The sequence below is a fragment of the Protobothrops mucrosquamatus genome, unplaced genomic scaffold (genome assembly GCF_001527695.2).
Source record: "Protobothrops mucrosquamatus isolate PMUCROS unplaced genomic scaffold, P.Mucros_1.0 scaffold_253, whole genome shotgun sequence".
Classification (NCBI taxonomy): Eukaryota; Metazoa; Chordata; class Lepidosauria; order Squamata; family Viperidae; genus Protobothrops; species Protobothrops mucrosquamatus.
The window spans coordinates 2,422,843-2,444,875 of NW_015386329.1; the positions used below are offsets into that span (position 1 = coordinate 2,422,843).

The following is a 22,033-nucleotide window of genomic DNA, read 5'->3' on the forward strand; positions in this document are numbered from 1 at the left end:
CGGTTTGGAGTCAAATAAAGGTCGAAGCTAGAGGGAATGTCTGGGGATATCATGAGCTTATGAGGAGAGTACGGGCTACTGAGGTTGTGGAGGAGGCTAAGGAGGCAACAGCTGAATTGCCGGTAGGACAGCCCGTAGGCTCAGGAGTGAGGGAGGAGGATGATCGGATAACCGCGATGCAAACCCAGATACAGGAGTTCTTTAGACATCTCACCGATCTCTAAAGAACATTACCGCAAGGCTGGACAAGGGGGGTTGTGGCCGGGAGGGCCTGGGCATTGGCGGCCTCTGAAGAGGTAGCGCTACACAAGCATATCTCATTGCTCAAATGACTGTTAAGATGGTTTGATTAGCAAACAATATGTCAGATATCTCTACATAAAACTTATTGATTGGCTTACTCAACCAAAGGTATTGACTGACAAAATGGCTTGAAGCCAGGAGGTTAACATGATCAATGCATCATACTGCATAACTCAGAGGATGCAGTGGCATAGTGGCTTAATGAGGTGAGCTCCCGCCACTTGCTCCCCAGCTCCTGCCCACCCAGCAGTTTGAAAGTATGCAATACTGTGAGTAGATAATTGGGTACCACTTCAATAGCTGCGTTCATGTGTGTGTGGAGGGCAGGAGCAGGCATTGGACCTAGCCGGATGTGAGGCAATGCAACACAAGGCAAGACCAGCAAAGGAGCCCAGAAGAGCCAGCAACCCGAGTGCTATTAGTCAGCTAGTTGTAAGCTAGTTTGCCCCCTGTGGTGCAAGGATAGGCATGCAAGTGCTGAACAGAATGAACTAGTAACTTTAAGTGGTCGGGACTACATTGTGTTTAGCATTTGTAGATTTCCCTGAGACTGTGTATGCCACACACAAAATAAATAAATCGCATAACTGATAGAAAAATATTCCAACTACCCGGGAGGAACTCTTTATACAACTTTTATTTGTTTAAGGTTGGCTTTCAATTAAAATTCCAAAATGAGGCTTTGGAGGAAATGGAGAGCCCTCTCTATAGACCAACTTTTACTAAGATTGATCATGATGCTGTATGAAAACCTTTCTTTGCGAGTAAGGTGCAGCTACGGAAGAGCTCTGCTTCAGTTCCCATTCTCAAGGATATTAAGCAAGGGCTATATTTTAACCCAACTTCTATTTAATTTTTACACTGGTTCTGTTGTAAATTTTTTCCTTTAACTGTAGTAAAAAGAATGTTCTATGTACCTTTACTGTATTTTGCTTAAACTTTCCAGTCCTATGCCTGTTGCTGTGTCTAAACTGGGAACACCGGTCTTCACAAGGTATGTACTGTATGTAATATTGATTATATTGTAGGTAGAACTACCAGTCCCCAAATGGCAGAAATATATACAAATACTAGAGGGCAGCAAAGAGATATACTTAACGCTTTAGTCCTTCCTAGAGATGGTGTGGATTTTTGCAACCCACCTCTGGGGTATTTATTCAGTCCTACTTTGGCTGAAGCCTACAATACAAGGTTCCAATGGCACACATTGCATATGGGTTCACAGCAAACGTTTCAAGCCATAATTGAATCCGGGCACAAAATACACAAAGTCAAAACCATGCAAACTACCTTATAGCTTAGTCCCGGGATCCTTAAACTGGGCGGAGCACAATTTATAATTGTTTGTGTGTGAGTTAAAGATCTAATTTGGGACTTCAACTGCCAAGGTACTTGTGTAAATCAATAGATGTTTGGTTGGTTTTTTGCTTCGTTTTAATTTGTTTGTTTGGATAATGGAAAAAAAGGTAACTGGACCAATTTAGGAATCACTGACTTATAAATCAGGCCACAGAGATTTCTGTCTGATTTTCTTCCCAATATGAAGGAATTTTAACTTCAAGGGACCTTCCACACAACAAGAAAAGAACTTCTGCATTCTCCAGTCATCGACCAGTATTGAACAATGAGTTGTTTTCAGCACAACAGTAGTGTTAAAGTTCATGTACAACTAGAGTTTGTCTTCAGAAGCTGTGCCTTTCTTTCCTCAGAACTTCTAAGCATCAAATCCTCTAAGGAAAATGCTAAAGTGACAATGGGGTGACATTTCCTCAGTGACCCAGAGAAAAGGAGCTGGGTGATACTGACTGGGATGCCCATTTTAATTTTCTCTTCAGTACTGGGGAACTGGAGACAAAGTGCCAGGCTGAGATTATTATTTTTTTCTTGCCTATTTCCTGTTTTCCTGGAATGCGGTTGAGGGGATTTTCGTTATGCAGAACCTACTGTAAGACCAACAGGATGAAGCAGTGGTTTTTCATTCCTGTTTCTTAATATTTCCTATTGGCAGAAATGAACACAGTCATTGATCACTTTTAAATGCTTTTCAGGACTTGGGGGCCTGAAAATGACAATTTGGATTAGTGGAAGTTTGGATGGGCCTCTAGGGAAAATTTTGAAAGAGGAAGTGCCACTGCGTTGCTCATTTCATTCAGTGTGAGAGTTAATAATGCACTTATTTTCTCTCTCTTTTCAAAAGAAACTAAATGAAAACAAAAGTTCCACTTTTGTAGAAGTTTCCTGAACACCAAATGTTTATAGCAATACGGGAAAGACTTCTGTCTAAAATTCTGGGTAGCTACTGTCAATCATTCTCTAATCTAATGCCTTGCCAATGTGTTGGTTTATAAATCCCATTATTAGCAGTGGTGATGGAATTACCAAAGCTTAGTAACATACAATTGGAAGAAACCACTGAGGCTATAAATTCCTGCACTCTGCTCAGGGCAAATATCTAGTTTAAAGCATCCCATCTCGTCCAAGAGTTACTTTGAGGTAAAATGGATGGCTAAATAAACAAACAAACAAATAAATTCTGATGACCATCTAGTTCTCCAAATGAAAAGCCACCATCTCATTCATTTAATTTGTTCCACTGTCAAACTGCTTTTTATAGTAGATAGACCACAGCCCACCCCTTTATATTAAATTTTCTAATATTACTTCCCATGTCTTAACAGTATCTTTCCATGCCCTAAATCCTAGAATGATAGAAAGCAGGTCAGGATAGCAATCTCATAGCATTTAGACTTATATACCATTCCATAGTGTTTTACAGCACTCTCTGAGCAGTTTACAAATGTCAGCATTATTGCCTCCAACAATCTCGGTCTTCATTTTAACAACTTCGGAAGAATAGAAGGCTGAGTCAACCTTGAGCCCTGACAGGACTGAACTCTGGATTGTGGGCATAGTTTGCTTGCAATATTGCACTTTAACCACTGCACCACCAGGATGTATTATATCCCTTCTCAAAGTCAAATATGTTGAATCATAAATACATATCTCATTCTAGTAACTCGACAAACCAATAGCTTTAGGAGCATGTTGTCCCATANCCGGATCTCGGGGGGTAGTTCGTTCCAGAGGGTGGGGGCACCCACAGAGAAGGCCCTCCCCCTGGGGGTCGCCAGCCTACATTGCTTGGCCGACGGCACCCTGAGGAGGCCCGCTCTGTGGGAGCGTACCGGTCTATGGGAGGGAATCTGTGGCAGAAGGCGGTCTCGGAGGTAGCCAGGTCCAATGCCATGGAGCGCTGAAGAGGTAGCGCTACACATGGATCAAATTTGAATCATTAAAATAAGTGTAATATTTAATGCCCAATCATAGTCCAAACAAAGTAATTTTATTCATGGGAAGCCATCATACAATTTTATTAATCATTTTAGGTTGTCATGGTCCTGAAAAGTTGGAGAATTCCTGACTATTAGAATGTTCTAGAGAAGCCACTGCTATTGAAGTAAATAGCCTTTTTAGAAAAAAATGATTATCAAAAGTGAAAGATATTAGCAATAGAGACAGCATGCTACAAAACAAAGCTGAGGGGAGATGGAGATCCTTAGGAGCTGAGGAACCAGCCCACCTGTGCCAGCAACAATAGGCATGCTGAGAACCTTGTCAGCCAAGTAAATTCAGTCAGCAGCATCCAGGAGAAGACTTTTTTTTGGTTGTGGCAGCAGCCCTCTGGAACATCCTGCCCTCCAGATTAAATCTGCCCCCACTCTTCTGGCCTTCTGAAAGGCTTGAAGACCTGGCTCAGCCAGTTGGTCTGGGCTCCACTGGGGGAGTGGTGTCTTGGAGGTGGTTAAAGGATTAGTCAAATGCCGCCTCCTCCCCATGCACACCTCCTCCCATCTTGGTTAATTGAGTTTTATAAATATATGGGTTTTATTATTTTAAGGCATCATATTTTAATTATATGACTGAACTGCCCAGAGTCACCTTGACAAGATGAATGGCATAGAAATTTAACAATAAAATAATTTCAATAATAGACTTATGACATACCAAAGTACAAAATAGCCAATTACAGTTTAGCCTACTTTGCGCAAACGTAGCTTGTGTAATGCTTATATTGGTGTGTTGGGTTGAATCTTATGTGTGATATATAAGGTAATGAAATAGGATTAAGGTACAGTTGCATACTGCACCAAAATACATTATATCTAGTAAGTCCTTTATTGTTCAAGTTTTCTCAGTGCTACCAAAGGTGTGCCTGCAGTTCAGAAAGATTATGTCTTTTAAGAGATTGACCAGCTACCACAACCCTGTCTCTGATCTACTATTGAAAGCTATCTGATTTATTTCTCCCATTTTTATTACAAACATTAATTTGGATTCAAGATGAAGGTTAATTGTTGTGGAGAAACATCTAATAGAAGTTTATAAATCAAAATAATTGTATTAGATTTATTCTATATCAGTGCTCATTTATGATGATGATTATATATTTTCCTAGAATTTTCATTATTACCTTCTGGTGTAGAGGATTCAATAAATACAATCTTCTTTCTAAAGCAGTCTCCATTTTGTTTATTCCCGGCTTGGACTGGACCCTGATGAAGATTTATCTTTCAACACTAAGCAATGCAGTTGTAAACCATGACATTACATGACTACATTGCTTAGCAATGGCAATTCTGGCACTTCCTCTGCTATCACTAAGAAAGCTTGGGGTGGTTGCTACAGGAGGTGGGAGGAGTTGGCATGGGGCAAGAGTGGCAAGGCTTGGGGTGGCTGCTGCAGAGTGGCAGAGATTTATCCAAACAACCTGCAACTTTTATTGTTCGCTTCCATATTGACTTTGCTTGTAGGAAGCTGGCAGGGAAGGACATAAATTGCTATCACATGACTGCGGAGCACTGCAACTATCATAAGGTGTTCAGATATGACTGGGAGTGCAAAAACTTTAAGGACTGGTCATACATACTGCTCATTCAGTGCCACTGTAACTTCAAACTGTTGCTGAATGACAGTAGCTGAATAACTTGTTAACTGAGGACTATATAAAAACTTTTATTAGGGTATAACCTTCTGTACAGTACACTTCCTGTCACTGGATGTGTGAATAATACAGATGTTTGTTTTTTTAAAAAAAATGAAAAGTAGCAAAATCTTCTGAACAGTTTAAGTTGATCTGAGTTCTCCTGTTCGAACATTCTAAATAGTACAGTAATATGATGATAAAATAGGAGTTATATATATCAGTGTTCAGCTCCACTCCTATCTTACAACTTTAGGTCAGTTATTTTTTTAAAACATTTGCTATGCAAGACTATTCTTTTGTCCTGTGATAGGTGGTGGAGGAAATCTGAAAAGGAACAGGTTTGTCAACCATAGCTTGCAACATTTTTTTGGTAGTGCCTCACTAAAACATAAAAATAAAAAGAACTGAAAGGTAAAAACCCTCAAAACATTAAAAAAAAAAACCCACAAAAGGAAACTTTAAAATGTTTATAGTTTGAAAGTATATATAAATTTAGTAGATAGAATTTAAACAAAACTATGACTTTTTTAAGAAGTATGTTTAATTTAATTTTTTTAAAGAAACTTTCAGACAGAAAATAATGATTCAACACGCCTTGAACCCTCCTCAGCTAAAACATTAATGGACATAGGAATTAGAAGGATCTTTTCTTCAGACCATGACATCTTCCGGCAAAGTGTGAAAAAATTCTTCCAGGAAGCTGTGGTACCATATCATGCAGAGTAAGTTAAATGCACAAAATCCCGTTTTTCATTTTCTCTTTCTCATTATTGAAATAATCCTAGATTTTATGCTGCTTGCCCAGGTGGACATAACTAACAGTAATGTAAGTGTTTCTATAGGGTTAACAGCTTTGGAGCTACTAGTGGTTTTCACTGAAAGAAAAGATTTTTCTCTATGCATACACCCAGGCACTGCAGACCCAATTCCTTCGCATTGTGTCTGCTGTCTTGAAAATGGAGGAGGGAATGGTAAATACATTCACATTTAATTCTGCATCAGATTTAATTAGATGATATAATTCAATTTAACTAATCTTCTCAATTACATGAGCCTCATTGAATTAACAATTTATGTATCTCAGAAGACATCTAAATTAGTGCTGCACTGATTTTTTTTTAAAAAATAGTTTGCACTATTGTTGGACTTAATAAATGATAGGTTATTTTATTTACTAACAAAATTGCAATGTTCTTGCCTGGGAATAGAGTCCAATTTGCTCAGTGGAACATGCTTTGGGGTAAAAGTCCAAATCACTGATTAGACATCTGCTTTCCTATTACTTTTTATGACTGCCGTTGTACACTTCATCAAGATTGTGCTTCTTACCAACTGTTTTTCAATATGGATTGAGAGATAATGGTGCACAAAAGCACATTCTGCTTCTCCAGTGATTGCTCAGCAGGAATTTGGAAACTCTTCTATAATGCCTCCAATAGGCAATGCTGATAAAAGTGGTTGAAATAATTTCAGAAGACTTTCCTTATCTTGTTTTCATTGATCTTTTGCTCAGCTGGAGGTAAGGCCTGATTAGTGGAATTAAACCATATTCCCAGTGGTTTAAGATCAGTAAAGTAAAGTGATTGTGCAAGTGGGACATACTTTAGCTGCAAACAGGTGTTTCTGCTAATGCGAACAGAATGGTCATCATAGTGGATGGTTTTAAGAATCTACTATTTTTTACATCACCTCTTTATATTGGAGGTAGTCCTTCTTTAACAGTTATTAGGGCTGTTTAGTTATGCTAAATTTAACTATTGCTAAATGATGTGGTCATAAAGCGCAATATCATATGACTGCACTGCTTAGCTATTGCAATCCCAGCAGTCCTTGGTTTCCATTATTACATGGTGGTTAGAATTAGTATTGCAAGCAAACTCTCCCCACAGTCTGGAGTTCAATCCTGACGGGGGCTTAAGGTTGACTCAGCCTTCCATCCTTCTGAAGTTGATAAAACGACCCAGATTGTTGGGGGTAATATGCTGAAATTGTAAACCATCCAGAGTGTGTTGTAAAGCACCATGAAGTGGTATGTAAATCAGTGCTAGTGCTAGTGCTAGTGCCAAGCAAGGACTGTGCAGGTCATTAAGGATTTCTGACTTCTTTCCAGCTCCCCATTGGCTTTGCTTGTGGGAAGGCTGCAAATAATGATCACATGAACAGAACAGAATAACAGAGTTGGAAGGCACCTTGGAAATCTTCTAGTCCAACCTCCTGCTCAAGCAGGAAACCCTGTACCATTTCAGATAAATGATTGCCCAAACTCTTCTTAAAAACCACTAGTGTTGGAGCACCCACAACATCTGGAGGCAAGTCATTCCATTGATTAATTATTCTAGCTGTCAGGAAATTTCTCCTTAGCTGTAGATTAGTTCCTTCCTTAATTATTTCCATCCATTGCTTCTTGTCCTGCCTTCAGTGTTTTAGAAAATAGATTGACCCCCTCTACTTTGTGGCAGCCCCTTAGATATAGGGGCTGCCTTACTATCAAGTCGCCCCTAGTACCAGTGACTGCAACTTTTCTTCATATATTTTAGTCTCCAATCCCCTAATCATCTTTGTTTTCTGCACTCTTTCTAGAGTTTTAACATCTTTTTTATATTGTGACAACCAAAACTGGATGCAATATTTCAAGTGTGGTCTTACCAAGGCATTATAAAGTGGTACTAACACTTCATGTGATCTTGATTCTATCCCTCTGTCCAATGTATATAGTCTTTTTATGTATGCAGTATTCTAAATATTTTCCCCCCAAATAATCAAGCTTGCATTTTTACTAAGTAAATTATTTAGAATCCATTTATATTTCTGTGAGAATTCCATGATTTTACTTTTTGTTTTTGTTTTTTGTTTTGTAGATGGGAAAAAGCTGGTCAAGTAAGCAGAGAGCTCTGGGAAAAAGCCGGACAGCAGGGGTTGCTTGGTATCAATATATCAGAAGAAAATGGAGGCATCGGAGGGGATCTGTTCTCTTCAGCAATCGTTTGGGAAGAGCAGTAAGTTTTTCTTTTCTTTCCTTTAGAAGATTTTTCTTTAATTACTACTTTTTCCTCCTTATTTCCTCTGATAGCTATATCTTAAAATTTGGTCTTCATAGTGACAGAATTCATAGACAACAAAGGCATATTTTGAGTATAGGTAAAACCCAGCATGGATAAGAATTTTCATGGTGATAAATTCATTGAGTACTATCTAGAGAATTCTTCCGTATTCTTCTCTGCTATAGTCACTGTTGCCACTTCACACAGACTTCTGCTGCTGCCTTTCATCTCTCCTTCTCTTGGATCAGGATCTCCTTCCTATGTTACATCCGAATGCAAGATCTCAAAGTGGTCCCAGAGCAAATGTCCCTCTCCTTTTGTCTTGGCATCAGTCCCTTCATTCTGCCATAACCAGCTGAACTCCTTCACTCATCGCTCCCTTTTGCAATCCATATTGGTCTGCTGGCAACAAAAACTAGAAGAGGAGATCATCTTGCATTATAGAGACATTATAGAGACATTATAGGCACGAAGTATGAGTTTCAAAGTAAGATAAGATTGGTTTAATAAACAAAAGCAAGTGTTATTGGATAAGAAAGACTGGATGGTCATAATAGACATTGGGTGTTTGTCTCCCTTTCTTTTCCAAGCCCAAGCAATAGCTAGATTTTTTATTCTTTTCCTTGCAATCTTAAATCCTTAAAAGAATAAACTTAGCTGAAGATATTTTTCTCACTAAATCCATCCAGACACTTGTTCTTAAGCTGAAGAATGTTTGTGCATAACACATTTGGTTTGGTTTTAAGTTAGTGTGAATCAAACCATGGTGGCTTGCATGTCATGGAACAGACTATTTTTCTAGAGGCCTTAAACAAAAAGAACCCTTGGAATAGAATGCAAAACCTGAGCAGAGCAAACAACAAACATCACAGCAAACAGCAAACAACAAAGATCACAGTGAATGGAACACTTCAACACTTGCAAAGGCTCAAGACAAGAATGTTCATTCTCCCTTTACTATTTGTAATTGCTCTGAAAGTCTTATCCAACAAGATCCAAAAGGGTAAGCAGACAAGCAGGATCAAAATTCATGGAGAGGAACCCACGATGAAATGTTATGTTGGGGATACAGTGCAATTATGAAACCACTGAGATCAGTGATTGGGAGATTAAAATTGAAGAATATGCGGCAATGGAAAAATGGACTGTATATTCACTGCAGTAATCTAAGCAAATCAAAGCAGGAATGCTTCCATTATATACAACATATCTCGTGAATGCTCCAACACTGGAAGTTTTTAAGAAGAGACTGGACAGCCATCTGTCCGAAATGGTGTAGGGTTTCCTGCCTGAGCAGGGGGTTGGACTCGATGACCTCCAAGGTCCCTTCCAACTTTATTATTATTATTATTATTATTATTATTATTATTATTATTATTATTACTACTACTACTACTACTACTACTACTACTACTATTATTACTATTATTACTATTATTATTATTATTGCAAGCTGAGTTACTTAGAATATGATTTCTGAAGAAAAAAGAACTGTTTCAAGAATAAGCGAAAAGATCCAAATAAAAATGGGCAATAATCACAGATGTCCAAAATGTAATATAAAAATATTTAAACTCTAAATAGTGTTTAAATGTTTGGGAAAGCTAGTGTCTGGGAAAACAAGAGGAAGGGGGAGGTTACTGGAATGTTTTTTTTCTATTTTTTTAATTATTCTGTTTTATTTTCCTTTCTTTTTTAAAATATATATATTTATAATACCTTTAACTTTCATCCTTTAATTATATACTCTTGGCATATACTCCTAGCATTCTTTATTCATCCCTACCAGGAACTTACTCCCCTATACACCACCACGGTGAAGTAGATACCAGGACTTGGGTTTGGGAGAGGGGGGAGAAAGCTAGGATCATTATTTTCTCTTATGTCTTAGTTTACTGTATGTAGAAATGAGCCTTTGATTGTTTCTGCCATCTGTGGTCTCATGTTTCCTGTTTAGTAATAATAGGGCTTGGAACCCCCTGTGCATACGTACTGCTTCTGATCTATAATAACTGAAGCAGAATATCCTGCCTTCAATATGCTGAGAAGAGCAAAATAATATATTTTTCTTATTAGCCAGTGGGAGGATCTATTTTGAATTAAAACTTCTTAATAAGAAGTTTAATAAGAATATTTAATAAGAATATTTCTGAATGAGCAACATAAATCTCTTTTTTTATTAATTCCCCCCAATATGTACCTAACAAAAACAGCCTTTCTCGGGGTTCTATGAGAGGCTACATGAGCTTCTGAGTAAGATTTGTCATTGAAAAAGAAACCAATTTTCTGAACTTTGCACTGTATGCAATGCTAGAACTTACAGTGGTGGGAATTTATATACACTATGATTCAGCTGCCATGCTAGCCTGATGGTTTGCTGTTTTAGACAATATAAGACATGCATTGTATAGATTAGAAGTGAATTGTATTGTGAAGTTTTTGTACTTCTTGAAAATTTTATGTGAAAGTTTCCTAAAATCTAAACATTATTTCAAGGGTTCCTCCCGAATAAAAGGTTGAAAAAAGCTGATCTAAAATATGACATTGTAAGAGTAATACGATAATAATTTTCTTCTTTGTAGTTGAAGAACTCGGGTACAAATCTTTGGTTTTTTTAATTTCTTCCCTTTCCAGGATGTATGCTAATTGTACAGGCCCAGGATTTAGTCTTCATTCTGATATTGTCATGCCTTATATAGCAAACTATGGCTCAAAAGAGCAGATTGAAAGGTTCATTCCAGAAATGGCAGCAGGCAGATGTATTGGTGCAATAGCTATGACAGAACCTGGGGCTGGAAGGTAAGCACGCTCTTTAAGAATGCAGTCTTTTGCATACATTTTTAGTTATTCTCACTAGGGCAGACCTGTGGGCATTAATAACATCCCTAATATATTTGCCTAGCAGAGTGCACATGTGATGTGTCGCTTGTGCCCCTCCCCACCGCCACATAGCAATCCCCAGAGCAACTCAAGATTATAAAGTGATGGATTATAAATGCAAAATACCAAAAATGTATGGAACTATACTTCCATTTATCTCCTTTAACCCTCCATAGCCTTGAATGAGCCAAGAATAGACTCCCAAATTTTGCAACAAACTGGCTGCTTTCAGGGGTATAATTCCTGGCACAAAAATGCAAAATTATGCTGGAGATGGGTGTATTAAGCCAATACAAGTCCAAATGTATGTCATTTCCAGCCCTAAAACCCTCTGAACTGTCAACAGTTTAAAACAATTGGACCAACTTTCTTGGGTTCCACCCTCTCTAGAGATGTTAGCAGCAGGCTTCCTACTATGTTATAGTGACACTGGAAGATGAGGAACTGAAAAATACTGCCTTCCCTTCCTACATAGAATTTAAAATTCGTGGACATTTTGGTCAGAACAAAGGTCTGGATGGATCTATGAACCAGGAAGATAGCATTTTTCGTATTTCTTATTTTCACAGTAGAAACGTTGGACGTAGCCCAAATTTGTTCCTGGTAAATGTAGCCACATGGAATCAAATGGACACCTTTATATGTTAAATTCAATCCCAAGCTTGGTAGTTTCTTGTTCTTATGTATGCATTCTATCCACAATCACCCAAAAATAATTTCTTGGGGTGTGTTTGTTGGTGTTCTTGAAAATTTTGCAACATTTCAATTGAGGATGCCAACATTTTAAAAGATTTGATGAGCTCAAATTACAATTTATCAAATATATATGATTTTTTGTTTATTTCTGGAGACTTGCAGGTGCCACATGGCGCCCACAGGCACTGTGTGGTCAGTCCCTGAGTTATGTGATTGTCTTCAGAATTTTTCAATAACAATGTGTAAAGGCTTGCATAAAAGAAGTTTAGAATCACTGTGGGAGATCATTTGCTGTTCCTCTAGGCTGGGAGACTTTAATCATTATGCATTTGCTACGTTGCATTAGTAAGAACTATTTTCTTCTTAGTGATTTGCAGGGTGTGAAAACATTTGCAAAAAAGGATGGCAGTGATTGGATTCTAAATGGCAGCAAGGTATGTGATAACATTCTTTTAATTTTGGTAAATGTATTGTGCAGCCATTTGAGATTAGTGCTGAGAATTATGGGGTTGGCTTTCTACAATTTCTCAGTCAAGCAATGCCAGGTCATCACCTTTTCTATTTTGGACGAGAACTCCTGCTGCCAGAGTAACATGGTGACTGCAGCTGACGACTCGAAAACTCAATCAACTTAGCAGGTGCTTTTTTGTCCTTTTGTTGGGGAACGTTATAAAAAACATCTGAAGAATTTGGCCTTTTAATGCTATAACATGGCTGGTCTGCAAAGGGTAACCAATGTTCAGATATTTCACAGCTTAAAAGAGTTGGCAGGAGAACGGCCTCCCTGGTATGAAATTGCCTGGAGAGACCAAAGAGGCAAATAAAAACTCGATTGTAGTGGCATATATAAAAGAGAAAAAAATGACTTCTCCTCCTGGTGAGTGTATTGTTTAGGATTCAGAGAAAATGTCAAAATGGATACTGCCAAATGCAATCTGGTTGTTGTTGCTTACAATTACTGGATAGTTTTGTTAAAATTGCTTTTATTTTTCTTTGATAAGATTGTTCAGGAGACCAAGAAGGAAAATTGTCTACCAATTGATGGTAAAAATGTTACTACCAATTGGTAGTACAATTGAAAATTACCAATTTTACAAGAGTGTTGTGAAAATAAAATAGATTGCCTTATGTATTTGAGATTCAGACTGAAAGCTGATAGGACACAATCATATATGTATATTTTCATATGATAACTTGTAGCAGTTTGTAGTCTACGGCTGTCTCTGCCTTTTGTAAAATGTTTACTTTTTTGCAACAGAAATATTTTTGCAAAAGTTTACAAATTTCCATTCAAGTCACACAAAATGGGATAAAAATATTTAATTTGGATCGTATTTCATGTCATCCTTCCACCTACATTAATTTAGAACGGCTAGAAAGAGGAATGAAAGCAGGCTGACTTTTCATGAGTCATTTAACACAAGTAAAAAAATAATGAAACAAGGACTCATCTCCAATCTCAGTTTCCTATCATATCCAATTTTAAAATTTAATAAATTCTGTAATTGTTTCACTCATTTTTTTTCATAATGATTTCTTCCATCAATTCAAAGTAAAAGTATGAGCTACATAATGCAGAACTGCAGGTGGAGAAAGGGGCAGAGAAGGTTTTAGTAGATTCAGTATAAGGAAGGAACATTGAAAACATTACATTTCAATACACATTCCTATCTGCTTTTTAGCTAAGCAGACCTCTGGCAAGTGAGAACAGAGTGATAAAGAAGGCACTGCAAATATTCCCAAAATAAGGAAATGTGATTTTTACTAAATAAATCCACCTTAATTTTTTATACCTTGAGAAAAATGTTTGACATAAATATTGTATGATTTATTTATTTATTTACTGTATTTATATTCTACCCAAATCAATTCTGAGCAGTGAACCACACAACTAGTATATACAGTTAAAGACATAATATAATGTCCAAACAAATTAAAATTAAATATTCAAGAAGCACTGGGATAGACTAAAGCAGTGGTTCTCAACCTGTGGGTCGGGACCCCATTTGGGGTCGATCAACCATTTCACGGGGGTCGCCAAGCAAGGCTGTCCGCCATTTTTTTTGTCCGCCATTTTTTTTGCCCGCCATTTTTTTCCCCTTTTCCGGCGGGTGCCTTACCTCCCTTGGGCTGGGCCAGCTGGTGGTCGGCCTGCTCCGCCTCTGCCGCTTGCCAGCTACGCCTCGGCTGGCGCAGGGGGCGGAACCACGCATGCGCGGCACTCCCGGGCAGGGAAAGTCCTCGACTTACGACCGGTTGGGTAGTCCTCGACTTACGACCGGTTTAGTCCTCGACTTACGATCAGTTTAGTCCTCGGCTTATGACCGGTTTAGTCCTCGACTTACGGCCGGTTGGGGTCACGGCATTAAAAAGGTTGAGAACCACTGGACTAAAGGCTACATACCCACTGGGATAACCTAGTTTTAATTTGCCTCTTAAATACAAAGAGGGAGGGAGATATCTTCCTTTTTCTGGGGAAGGATGTTCCGAAGACTAGGGGACAACATTGAGAAGGCCTGTTGTCTGATCCACTCACCATAGACCTTGCAGAGTATGGGGGACCCCCAATTGCCCCCCTCTGAGCAGGTTCTATTCTGGCATGGTTTGTACAACATAATCTGGTACAACATAATCTGGTACTGTTAGGGGCTTTAATTTAAAGTGGTCACCAGCACTTCAGTTGGACTCAAAAGTTAATAAGCAGCCAGGAAAACAATTCCAGGGTAGATGCAATTCTTCTGTAATGAGATTGTCTTGTCAGGAGCCTTGCCAGTACATGTTGAATTAGTTGTAGCTTCTGAGTGATTCCCAAAGTAGTGTACATATATAACGAACGTGGCATGAGACACTATTTCTAGACAGGTGCATAACTATCATAGTAGCCAAAATTGAGGAAAGATCCTCATTTATTTGATCAGGGTTAAGATAATGGGTTGCTATTTGGGAGGATATTTAACGGCTTCTTCATTAGGAGTGGGTGATAATGGTTAATGCTGGTAACGCTTAATTGTTTTTTGAGTGGGACTAAGTCTTTCATTACTTGAAGAGAGGAAAAGGGTTTTTTTTTAAACGGAAAGGAAGGATTCAGATTGGGTGTAATAGATATAATTTGTAATATTTATATTACTTTTTAATATTTATATTATTTCTAATAACCCTTACTGGACTTTTACTGCTTAATAGAGAGAGATGGGGTCCTAGAGATGGGTATATAGAAATTGGAGTAAGGTATGGAATGAAGAGATGTTTGGTTGCATTTTAAGAAATAATGATAAGTTGTTAATGTTGATTGTGTTTGGTAGGAATGAAGGGGGATTCTTTTTCCATTTTTCTTTTTCTGCTTGTTGGAAATCTGTGAACCCAATAAGCTTTGGGAAGAATTAATGTTTTGCATTCTTATTACCACTGTGTAAGCTTAAACATGAGCTTTTATCAGTTCTCATTTGTGTCCATTTCTGGTTTTATGCCAGCATCATTCCAGGAATCTCTTCATTTCCCTTAGCTCATCATTAAACTATTCACTGTAGCGAATAAGGATGATGACCTTGCTGGAAATATGCATAAACTGTTACCTAGGCAAAAGGCTGAAACATTTTATAAGCCCAGAGCAAAGAGATAGTTTTTGGAAGCGACCCAGGTTAATGCCTGCCTAATTCACTGGGATATAAGAAAGGGGAAGAAGTGCAGCTCAACCAGACTTTCAAGACTCTATAGAATACCAAATCTCAATAAACATTCTTTTAGCCTTCCTCCAGAGTCAATTTCCTGGTTTGCTCTGTATGGTGGGGCTGACACTCACTGGGATTGGTAACTGGAGAGGTGCGATACTGGGCGATTGTACTAAGTGCTCCAGACATCTCCAGATTTCACAGGTTGACCAGGCATGAGACAAAACTGCCCACCAAATTGTTGGGAATCCCCCCTCAGAGCTCTCTGGAAACCATCTGAATCCATTAAATGCCTTGGCGATCCAAAGTAATGGGTCTGCCACTCTTTCTGAGATTCAAGGCAGCTGCGATTTGTACTTTGACAAGGAAGTTGTCTGACCATGGTAAAGAGCAACTAGCCATCCAAACATATTCAGGTCATGTCTCATCTGCACTAAACTAAAGACCAGGTCTGGTGTGTGCCCAGCCATAAGCATCAAGGCCACAATTACCTATGATAAGCATGGAGGTCACAAACTTATGCTGCAACCCTCCCCTGAGTATGGAGGTTGAAATCCCCCAGGAGCAACATCCTTGAAACTACTACCAATCTAGAGACAATGTTGATGTGCTCAAGTTTAGAAGAGAAGTTGGTGTTATCTGTTGATAAATATGTGTGAAATACTGACACAGGAATTGAAGCGCACCTCACCCATCCAAAATCAGTTGCCTTTGATTTCTGTGTCATTTGGAATGCCCTGGAAAACACTTAATCTGTGATACAGAAAAGTTAATGATTTGATTGGATGAATATGTGCTAAGATTTTTGAGCCAGTTTGGTGGAATGGATAAGGCACCATGATACAAATCAGGAGGCCATGAATTCTAGTCCTACCCTCGGCACAAAGCCACTGGGTGACCTTGTGTGGGTCACTCTTTCTCAGTGTTAGGAAGCAGGTAAGGGCAAATCACTTCAGAAAATTTGCCAAGAAAACTGCAGGGACTAGTCCAGGCAGGCACCAGAAATCAAGACTGACTCGAAGGCATCAAAATAAATAAATGAATATATCTAAGTTTGTAACCTGTAGTGGTTAAGGTGTTGGACTATGAGTGCAGAGAACCTGGTTCTTGTCTACCCTCGGCCCAGAAACTCCCTGGATGACTTTGAGCCCTTTGCTCTTTTAGGCACAGTCTTCCTCAAAGCAGCAGTGTTGGGGGGGGGGAATGGGAGGAGGAGTACCACATATGCTGCCTTGAGAATAGAAATGTGCGATATACTGTAAATAAATGAATGCTTTGTTTTGTTGGAACATGTAATAAGATTGTGTATCAATCTTATTACATGTTCCAACAAAACAAAACATTCAGTAGAAAGACATTCAGACAATTATTTAAAGAAAAATTTGGTGTTGCTAAAATCTCAGAAGGATGTATGCCCCAATGCATTTTGACAATGGAGTTTAAATAATCTAAATGTGTCTGGTTGCTATTAATTGTTGTAGTTAATTGCATAACTAAAGCAGAATCACATTATGAGATTTTTGAATATAAGTTAAATTTCATCCGGAAAAACTAGAGTGGATGCTTGATATGAAAAGGTTTTTTTTGTTTGCTTAATTATAGTTTTATATTGTTATTTATTAATTGGTTGACTGAAATCTATTGTGGTAATCCATACTTTTGACTGATGTAGTGTGGCTGTTTTGCATTGCCAGCTAATTTGTAAGTATTCTGAGAAGCAATCTTGTTGACTGTGATACTAGTTTACTTCAATTGTACTCAATTTGCCACACTTTTTTCTTGTATGTTTTTACTAAAGAGCATTCAAAACACCACACACTTTTTTATATACAATTACTTTGGCTTCTACAGCATAGTTATCTGTGGCAACCAGATAATCTTGTAAGAGTTCTGCCTAAAAGTAGATGGAGAGTATCTTTTAAGTTATCTTTGAGTGTCTTTGAGATTCTATCTTTCCATGACTTCAGAGGGTGATTATTTAAACTGGAAAACATCCCTCAAGATAAGAAATGAATGCAAGAACTAATAAGGAATGGTTGGCTTTAAGGGACTAAGGCAAAAAAGCAAATTACAATAAAACAATTCTAGTATATCTCTCTGGTTTAATGCAGGTATTTATTACGAATGGCTGGATGTCTGATTTGGTTATTGTTGTGGCTGTTACAAACCGTGAGTCCCGTTCCCCTGCTCATGGAATTAGCCTCTTCCTAGTAGAAAACGGTATGAAAGGCTTTGTCAAAGGACGTAAGCTTGAAAAAATAGGACTTAAAGCACAGGTGAGTCCTAGGTAATTGCTCTAATAAGTATGTGTAGTAAACTCAATGGAAATATATTTCAGTTATCATTGCATTAGATAGCAAGCTAGATATATTTGACAGTTGGCTGCAGAAATCTGTAACCTAATCTTACAGTTCCCATAACAGTGTTTTTCACCTACTGAATGCCTGTGAACTTTCTCTTGATAAGCTATGAAACCCAACAGGACTTTTCAGCTGGATCCAGTGGCAGGAAGTGTTGGCTTTGCCACATTCAAATACAGAAAAGAGAGTAGAGAGTGAGTGCACTCAAAAAGAAGTGCAGAATATTATATCACTCAAAGGTGGAGGGCAAGGGCTTCTGGGAAAATAAAGTAGAGCTGCAGAAATAATTGCCTCACATCTTCCATGTCCTATCTATGATAAAATGAGACTTTTTTTCCACCCTTCATTACAAGTCAAAATAAATATAAGGTGGAACAAACATTTATTTCCATTATTATGTGTTACTTAGGCCTTGGAATTTGATTATGGTAAGTAGTCACTTTGATAAATAGTATCCTCCATTCATTTTAACTTATCTGTGGGCCCACAGTTCTTTAAGAGAGAAGCATTGTAATACAGGGTTTAAGGAACACTGACAAATATGTGACTTTGTTATTTAAAATTAGGACACGGCTGAGCTATTTTTTGAAGATGTCCGCTTGCCTGCCAGTGCGCTACTTGGCCAGGAGAACAAAGGCTTCTATTATCTAATGTCAGAGCTTCCTCAGGTAAGACAGACATGAAACTATACTGAGATATAAAATCACACTGAAGAATAGCACAAAGGCATTATTTGTCGTTGCAGCTATCTGCCAGCAACAGATTATGCTGGATGACATTTGATCTTCTATGCAAGATGTTAACAGCTATCACCTATTGATTTCAGGGTAGAAATCTTGCACCCAGAATTGCACTGTTATTTTCTCTTGAGCTTTTAAGGCTTGAGTTTTTATATAACACATTGTAATATGTGAGGGAAAGATTTGGAGAATATACTTAGAAATGTTAATATTGTAATACTACTATATGTAGTATTAGATCTCACTCCTGTTCTATAACTATTGTACAGATACCTTTAGAAGCAAAATCATTTTTACTAGGGCCTTCTATGTGAATCACTGCCTTAGTGCTCTCTTTGTGGACTTTCGTAATGGAAACATGAAGTCTGCGTAATGTCAGGAAAAGCTATTTCCCTGTCATTAGCTTTCAGGGAGGAGGAAATTGAAGGTTTAGGAGACTGCAGCTGAGCCTTTCTTGAGTCCAAAGCAAGGCATATTTTGCTCCTAGTAAAGCATTCTTTTAAAGCTCCAAAGGAGATGCTGATTTGTTTTAGCATTTTTTTCTCCTGTAGAATGTTTCCCCGCCCCTCTGCCCCAGGTCACAATTTCTGACACCAGTTTAAAATACCAAGTTATTGAAAACAGTTAAGAAGGGCCTTTTTCCGCTCACCATCCACAAAAATAGAATTAATTCTTCAAAAGATTTCACTTAGTTCTATTTAGGTAGGCATTTGTCTACATTCTGTTTTTGTTTTCCTCTCTCAAAATTTTTTGCAGGGGAGGAGAATAATACTGGAATATTTCTATATGAGTCTTTCCTTTGGGAGTATTATTTTCTGAATATGATTTATGTTTTTATGTAGAATATTAAGCATATTCAACAGTTCAAGCAGTTCATATACCTTTACACAGTAGCACTTGGTAGAGAGTCAAAGCACAAAGCTGAAACATATTATGTATCCCTCAAGTCTGTTGGCGCCTCACCACTGACTTCCATATGCTGATCAAAACTTCTACATATCATAATCACAGATTCATCTCTCAATTATTTTAGGACCTATTCAAAATATGTCCATGTCGGGCTGTATGGTCATTAATGTACAAACAGACAGAATACCAGACTGGTATCTTAAAAGAGTAGTACCAATTAAGAGCAATTTTGAATTTTTCCACCATGCATAAAGACTACCTGTCATGGTTTCGAAAGAAGAAGCTTTTCAAAGAACTTTGAGGCATTGTTTACCTTAAAGAATCCTTTTATTGCTACATAGCTTCGGCACGTACATAATGAAGCCAAAATCTGAACTCTCCTTCCCCCCAATCACCCGTAACAAAGCATAACTCACTCCTTCATTTAACAGTCATCAATCACGTTCTCCAATTAGTTTGAAGTGTGAACTTTCCCTCCCGTATCTCCTCTGGTTACAACTAACCTTGAATAATGCTGTACTGAAATATTGTTATGGCTAACTATTCCCCAAGTACATTCTTTCCTCCTCCCTTCCCACACTAACTTTAACTCTAGAAGTAATATACAGGTTAAATAGAGAATGTCTGCTTCTTCATATATTGTCAAGCAAGAACATCCGATGTTAGCAGCCTTGACATCACCTATTTTGACCCTGCATAAAATGTATGTTGATATTACAGGCCAGAATATTAAATATTACAATTGCATCTGGGGTAAGTCAAATTATTTGAGAGCTTTTCTTTCCACAGTCTTACATTTAATATACCAGACACAAAAGTGTACTCAAAGCAGAAATTAAGATCTACAGTTGATGTAAGTACAAGGCTGATTTAGACCTATTTACATCTTTATAAACTATAAAGGTTTTTAAAGCCAGAAATGCAAGAACAGAGAGGAGGTATCTAACAGAAAAATGTATAGAGAAATAATGATATTTTTTCCATTTAATAATGAATACGTCTGAGAATGTCTTTTCCCCCCATAACTCTCAAGGAAAGGCTCGTGATCGGTGATATAGCAATTTCTAGCTGTGAATTCATGTTTGAAGAAACAAGAAACTATGTTAAACAACGAAAAGCTTTTGGGAAAACAATTTCACATTTACAGGTGAGAACTTGAAAATATTTGTTTCCTCAGTAATATTTTTTAATTTAAAATCCTTTTGTTTTTTTCCCATTTGGGATGCAGACCTGGTTGCCTGATCATCTGATGAACAATCTATATCCCAAACTTGTATATTTCTGAAACATTTGCCTAGAAGGATTGTGTGGCTGTAAATCTTTCTTTTGATTTCTAGCAGAGGGCTGCTATTTGGCCTTATGGTTTCTAGGACTCCTGGGACTTTTTTTTGTCCCAGGTATGCAGATTATATCTAGCTTTTTGTTCTTTTAGAAAGTGACTTGGAGACTTTCTCAGTTTATCCCTTAAAAACAGAAATGTTCCTATGAAGTGCATTGTTGTATCTGATCCTTAAGCTTTAGGCTAACAGTTAAAAAAATGAATAGATTGATTGCTGATATTTTTAAAGGAGGTTGAAAGCCAGAATTATATCCTTTCTTTGCAAGCATGTCTTAAATACATCCTGGTGCAAGTTTTTGTAATTGCTGAGGGTAGAATTCAGTATTTATAATTCTGTATAATAAAATGTGCATTTCTAGATTTCTTAAGGATGGGGAAAAAACTTTAATCCAGTTTATAACATCAACATATAATATCAGTTATAATATCAAGCAATGGACTTGCTTTCTTTTACAAATTCCTGGCTTGGAAAAGCAGAAAAAAATCCAATTTCAGAAATAATTAGTAGTTTTCAGACACTCCTGAGTGTTCTTTGGGGAAATGAATATGGGAGGCAGCTGCACTTCCTTTTGAAACATGCTCAGTAAAAATATTTTTCAGAAGAAAAATGGATTACTACTTTTGGGTGAACTTGCTGGAGGGAAGAATGCATATTAAATAGGAAATAGATTGAGAGACAAGGAGAATTGCTGGTCAGGACAACTTGGGAGAGGAGATGGGACTGAGCAGAGAGTAGCATGAGAAAACAGTGCTAGAGGGGAGTTGGATGGCAGACAAAAGCAGAGATGGGGGGGGGGAATTAACTGAAATTGCCCTTCATATGAAATTAATTCAATTTTCTGAGTATAATAGGAAAAAAAAACCATTGATGTTCTTTTTAGGTACAAAGCCGCTGTACTATCAAGATTAATTAGATATAAAATGCCTCTGTTTGTGATCAGTTTTACTGACCTGGCTAAAATTTACACTTGTAAAAGTTTTGTGTTTTTAAACTAAAGTTAAGCTAGGATTTTGAAAAAGGCGCATTATTTATTATTACCATTGGTGATAGTGAACAATACAACATCTTCATAGAGATAACATCCTTCCACAATCTAATATATAACTAATACT

The 22,033-nt window shown here is 37.7% G+C and overlaps 1 protein-coding gene across 1 annotated transcript in view; it reads left to right on the forward strand.

The window, feature by feature from the left end:
* ACADL (acyl-CoA dehydrogenase long chain) overlaps positions 1-22,033 on the forward strand; it is a 31,421-nt gene that overhangs the window by 4,247 nt on the left and 5,141 nt on the right. The window contains exons 2-8 of the mRNA XM_015831083.1: positions 5,848-6,009; positions 8,146-8,283; positions 10,963-11,127; positions 12,272-12,338; positions 17,684-17,848; positions 18,499-18,600; positions 20,615-20,728. Coding sequence (XP_015686569.1) covers positions 5,848-6,009; positions 8,146-8,283; positions 10,963-11,127; positions 12,272-12,338; positions 17,684-17,848; positions 18,499-18,600; positions 20,615-20,728 — 913 coding nt within the window. The remainder of the gene's footprint in view (positions 1-5,847; positions 6,010-8,145; positions 8,284-10,962; positions 11,128-12,271; positions 12,339-17,683; positions 17,849-18,498; positions 18,601-20,614; positions 20,729-22,033) is intronic.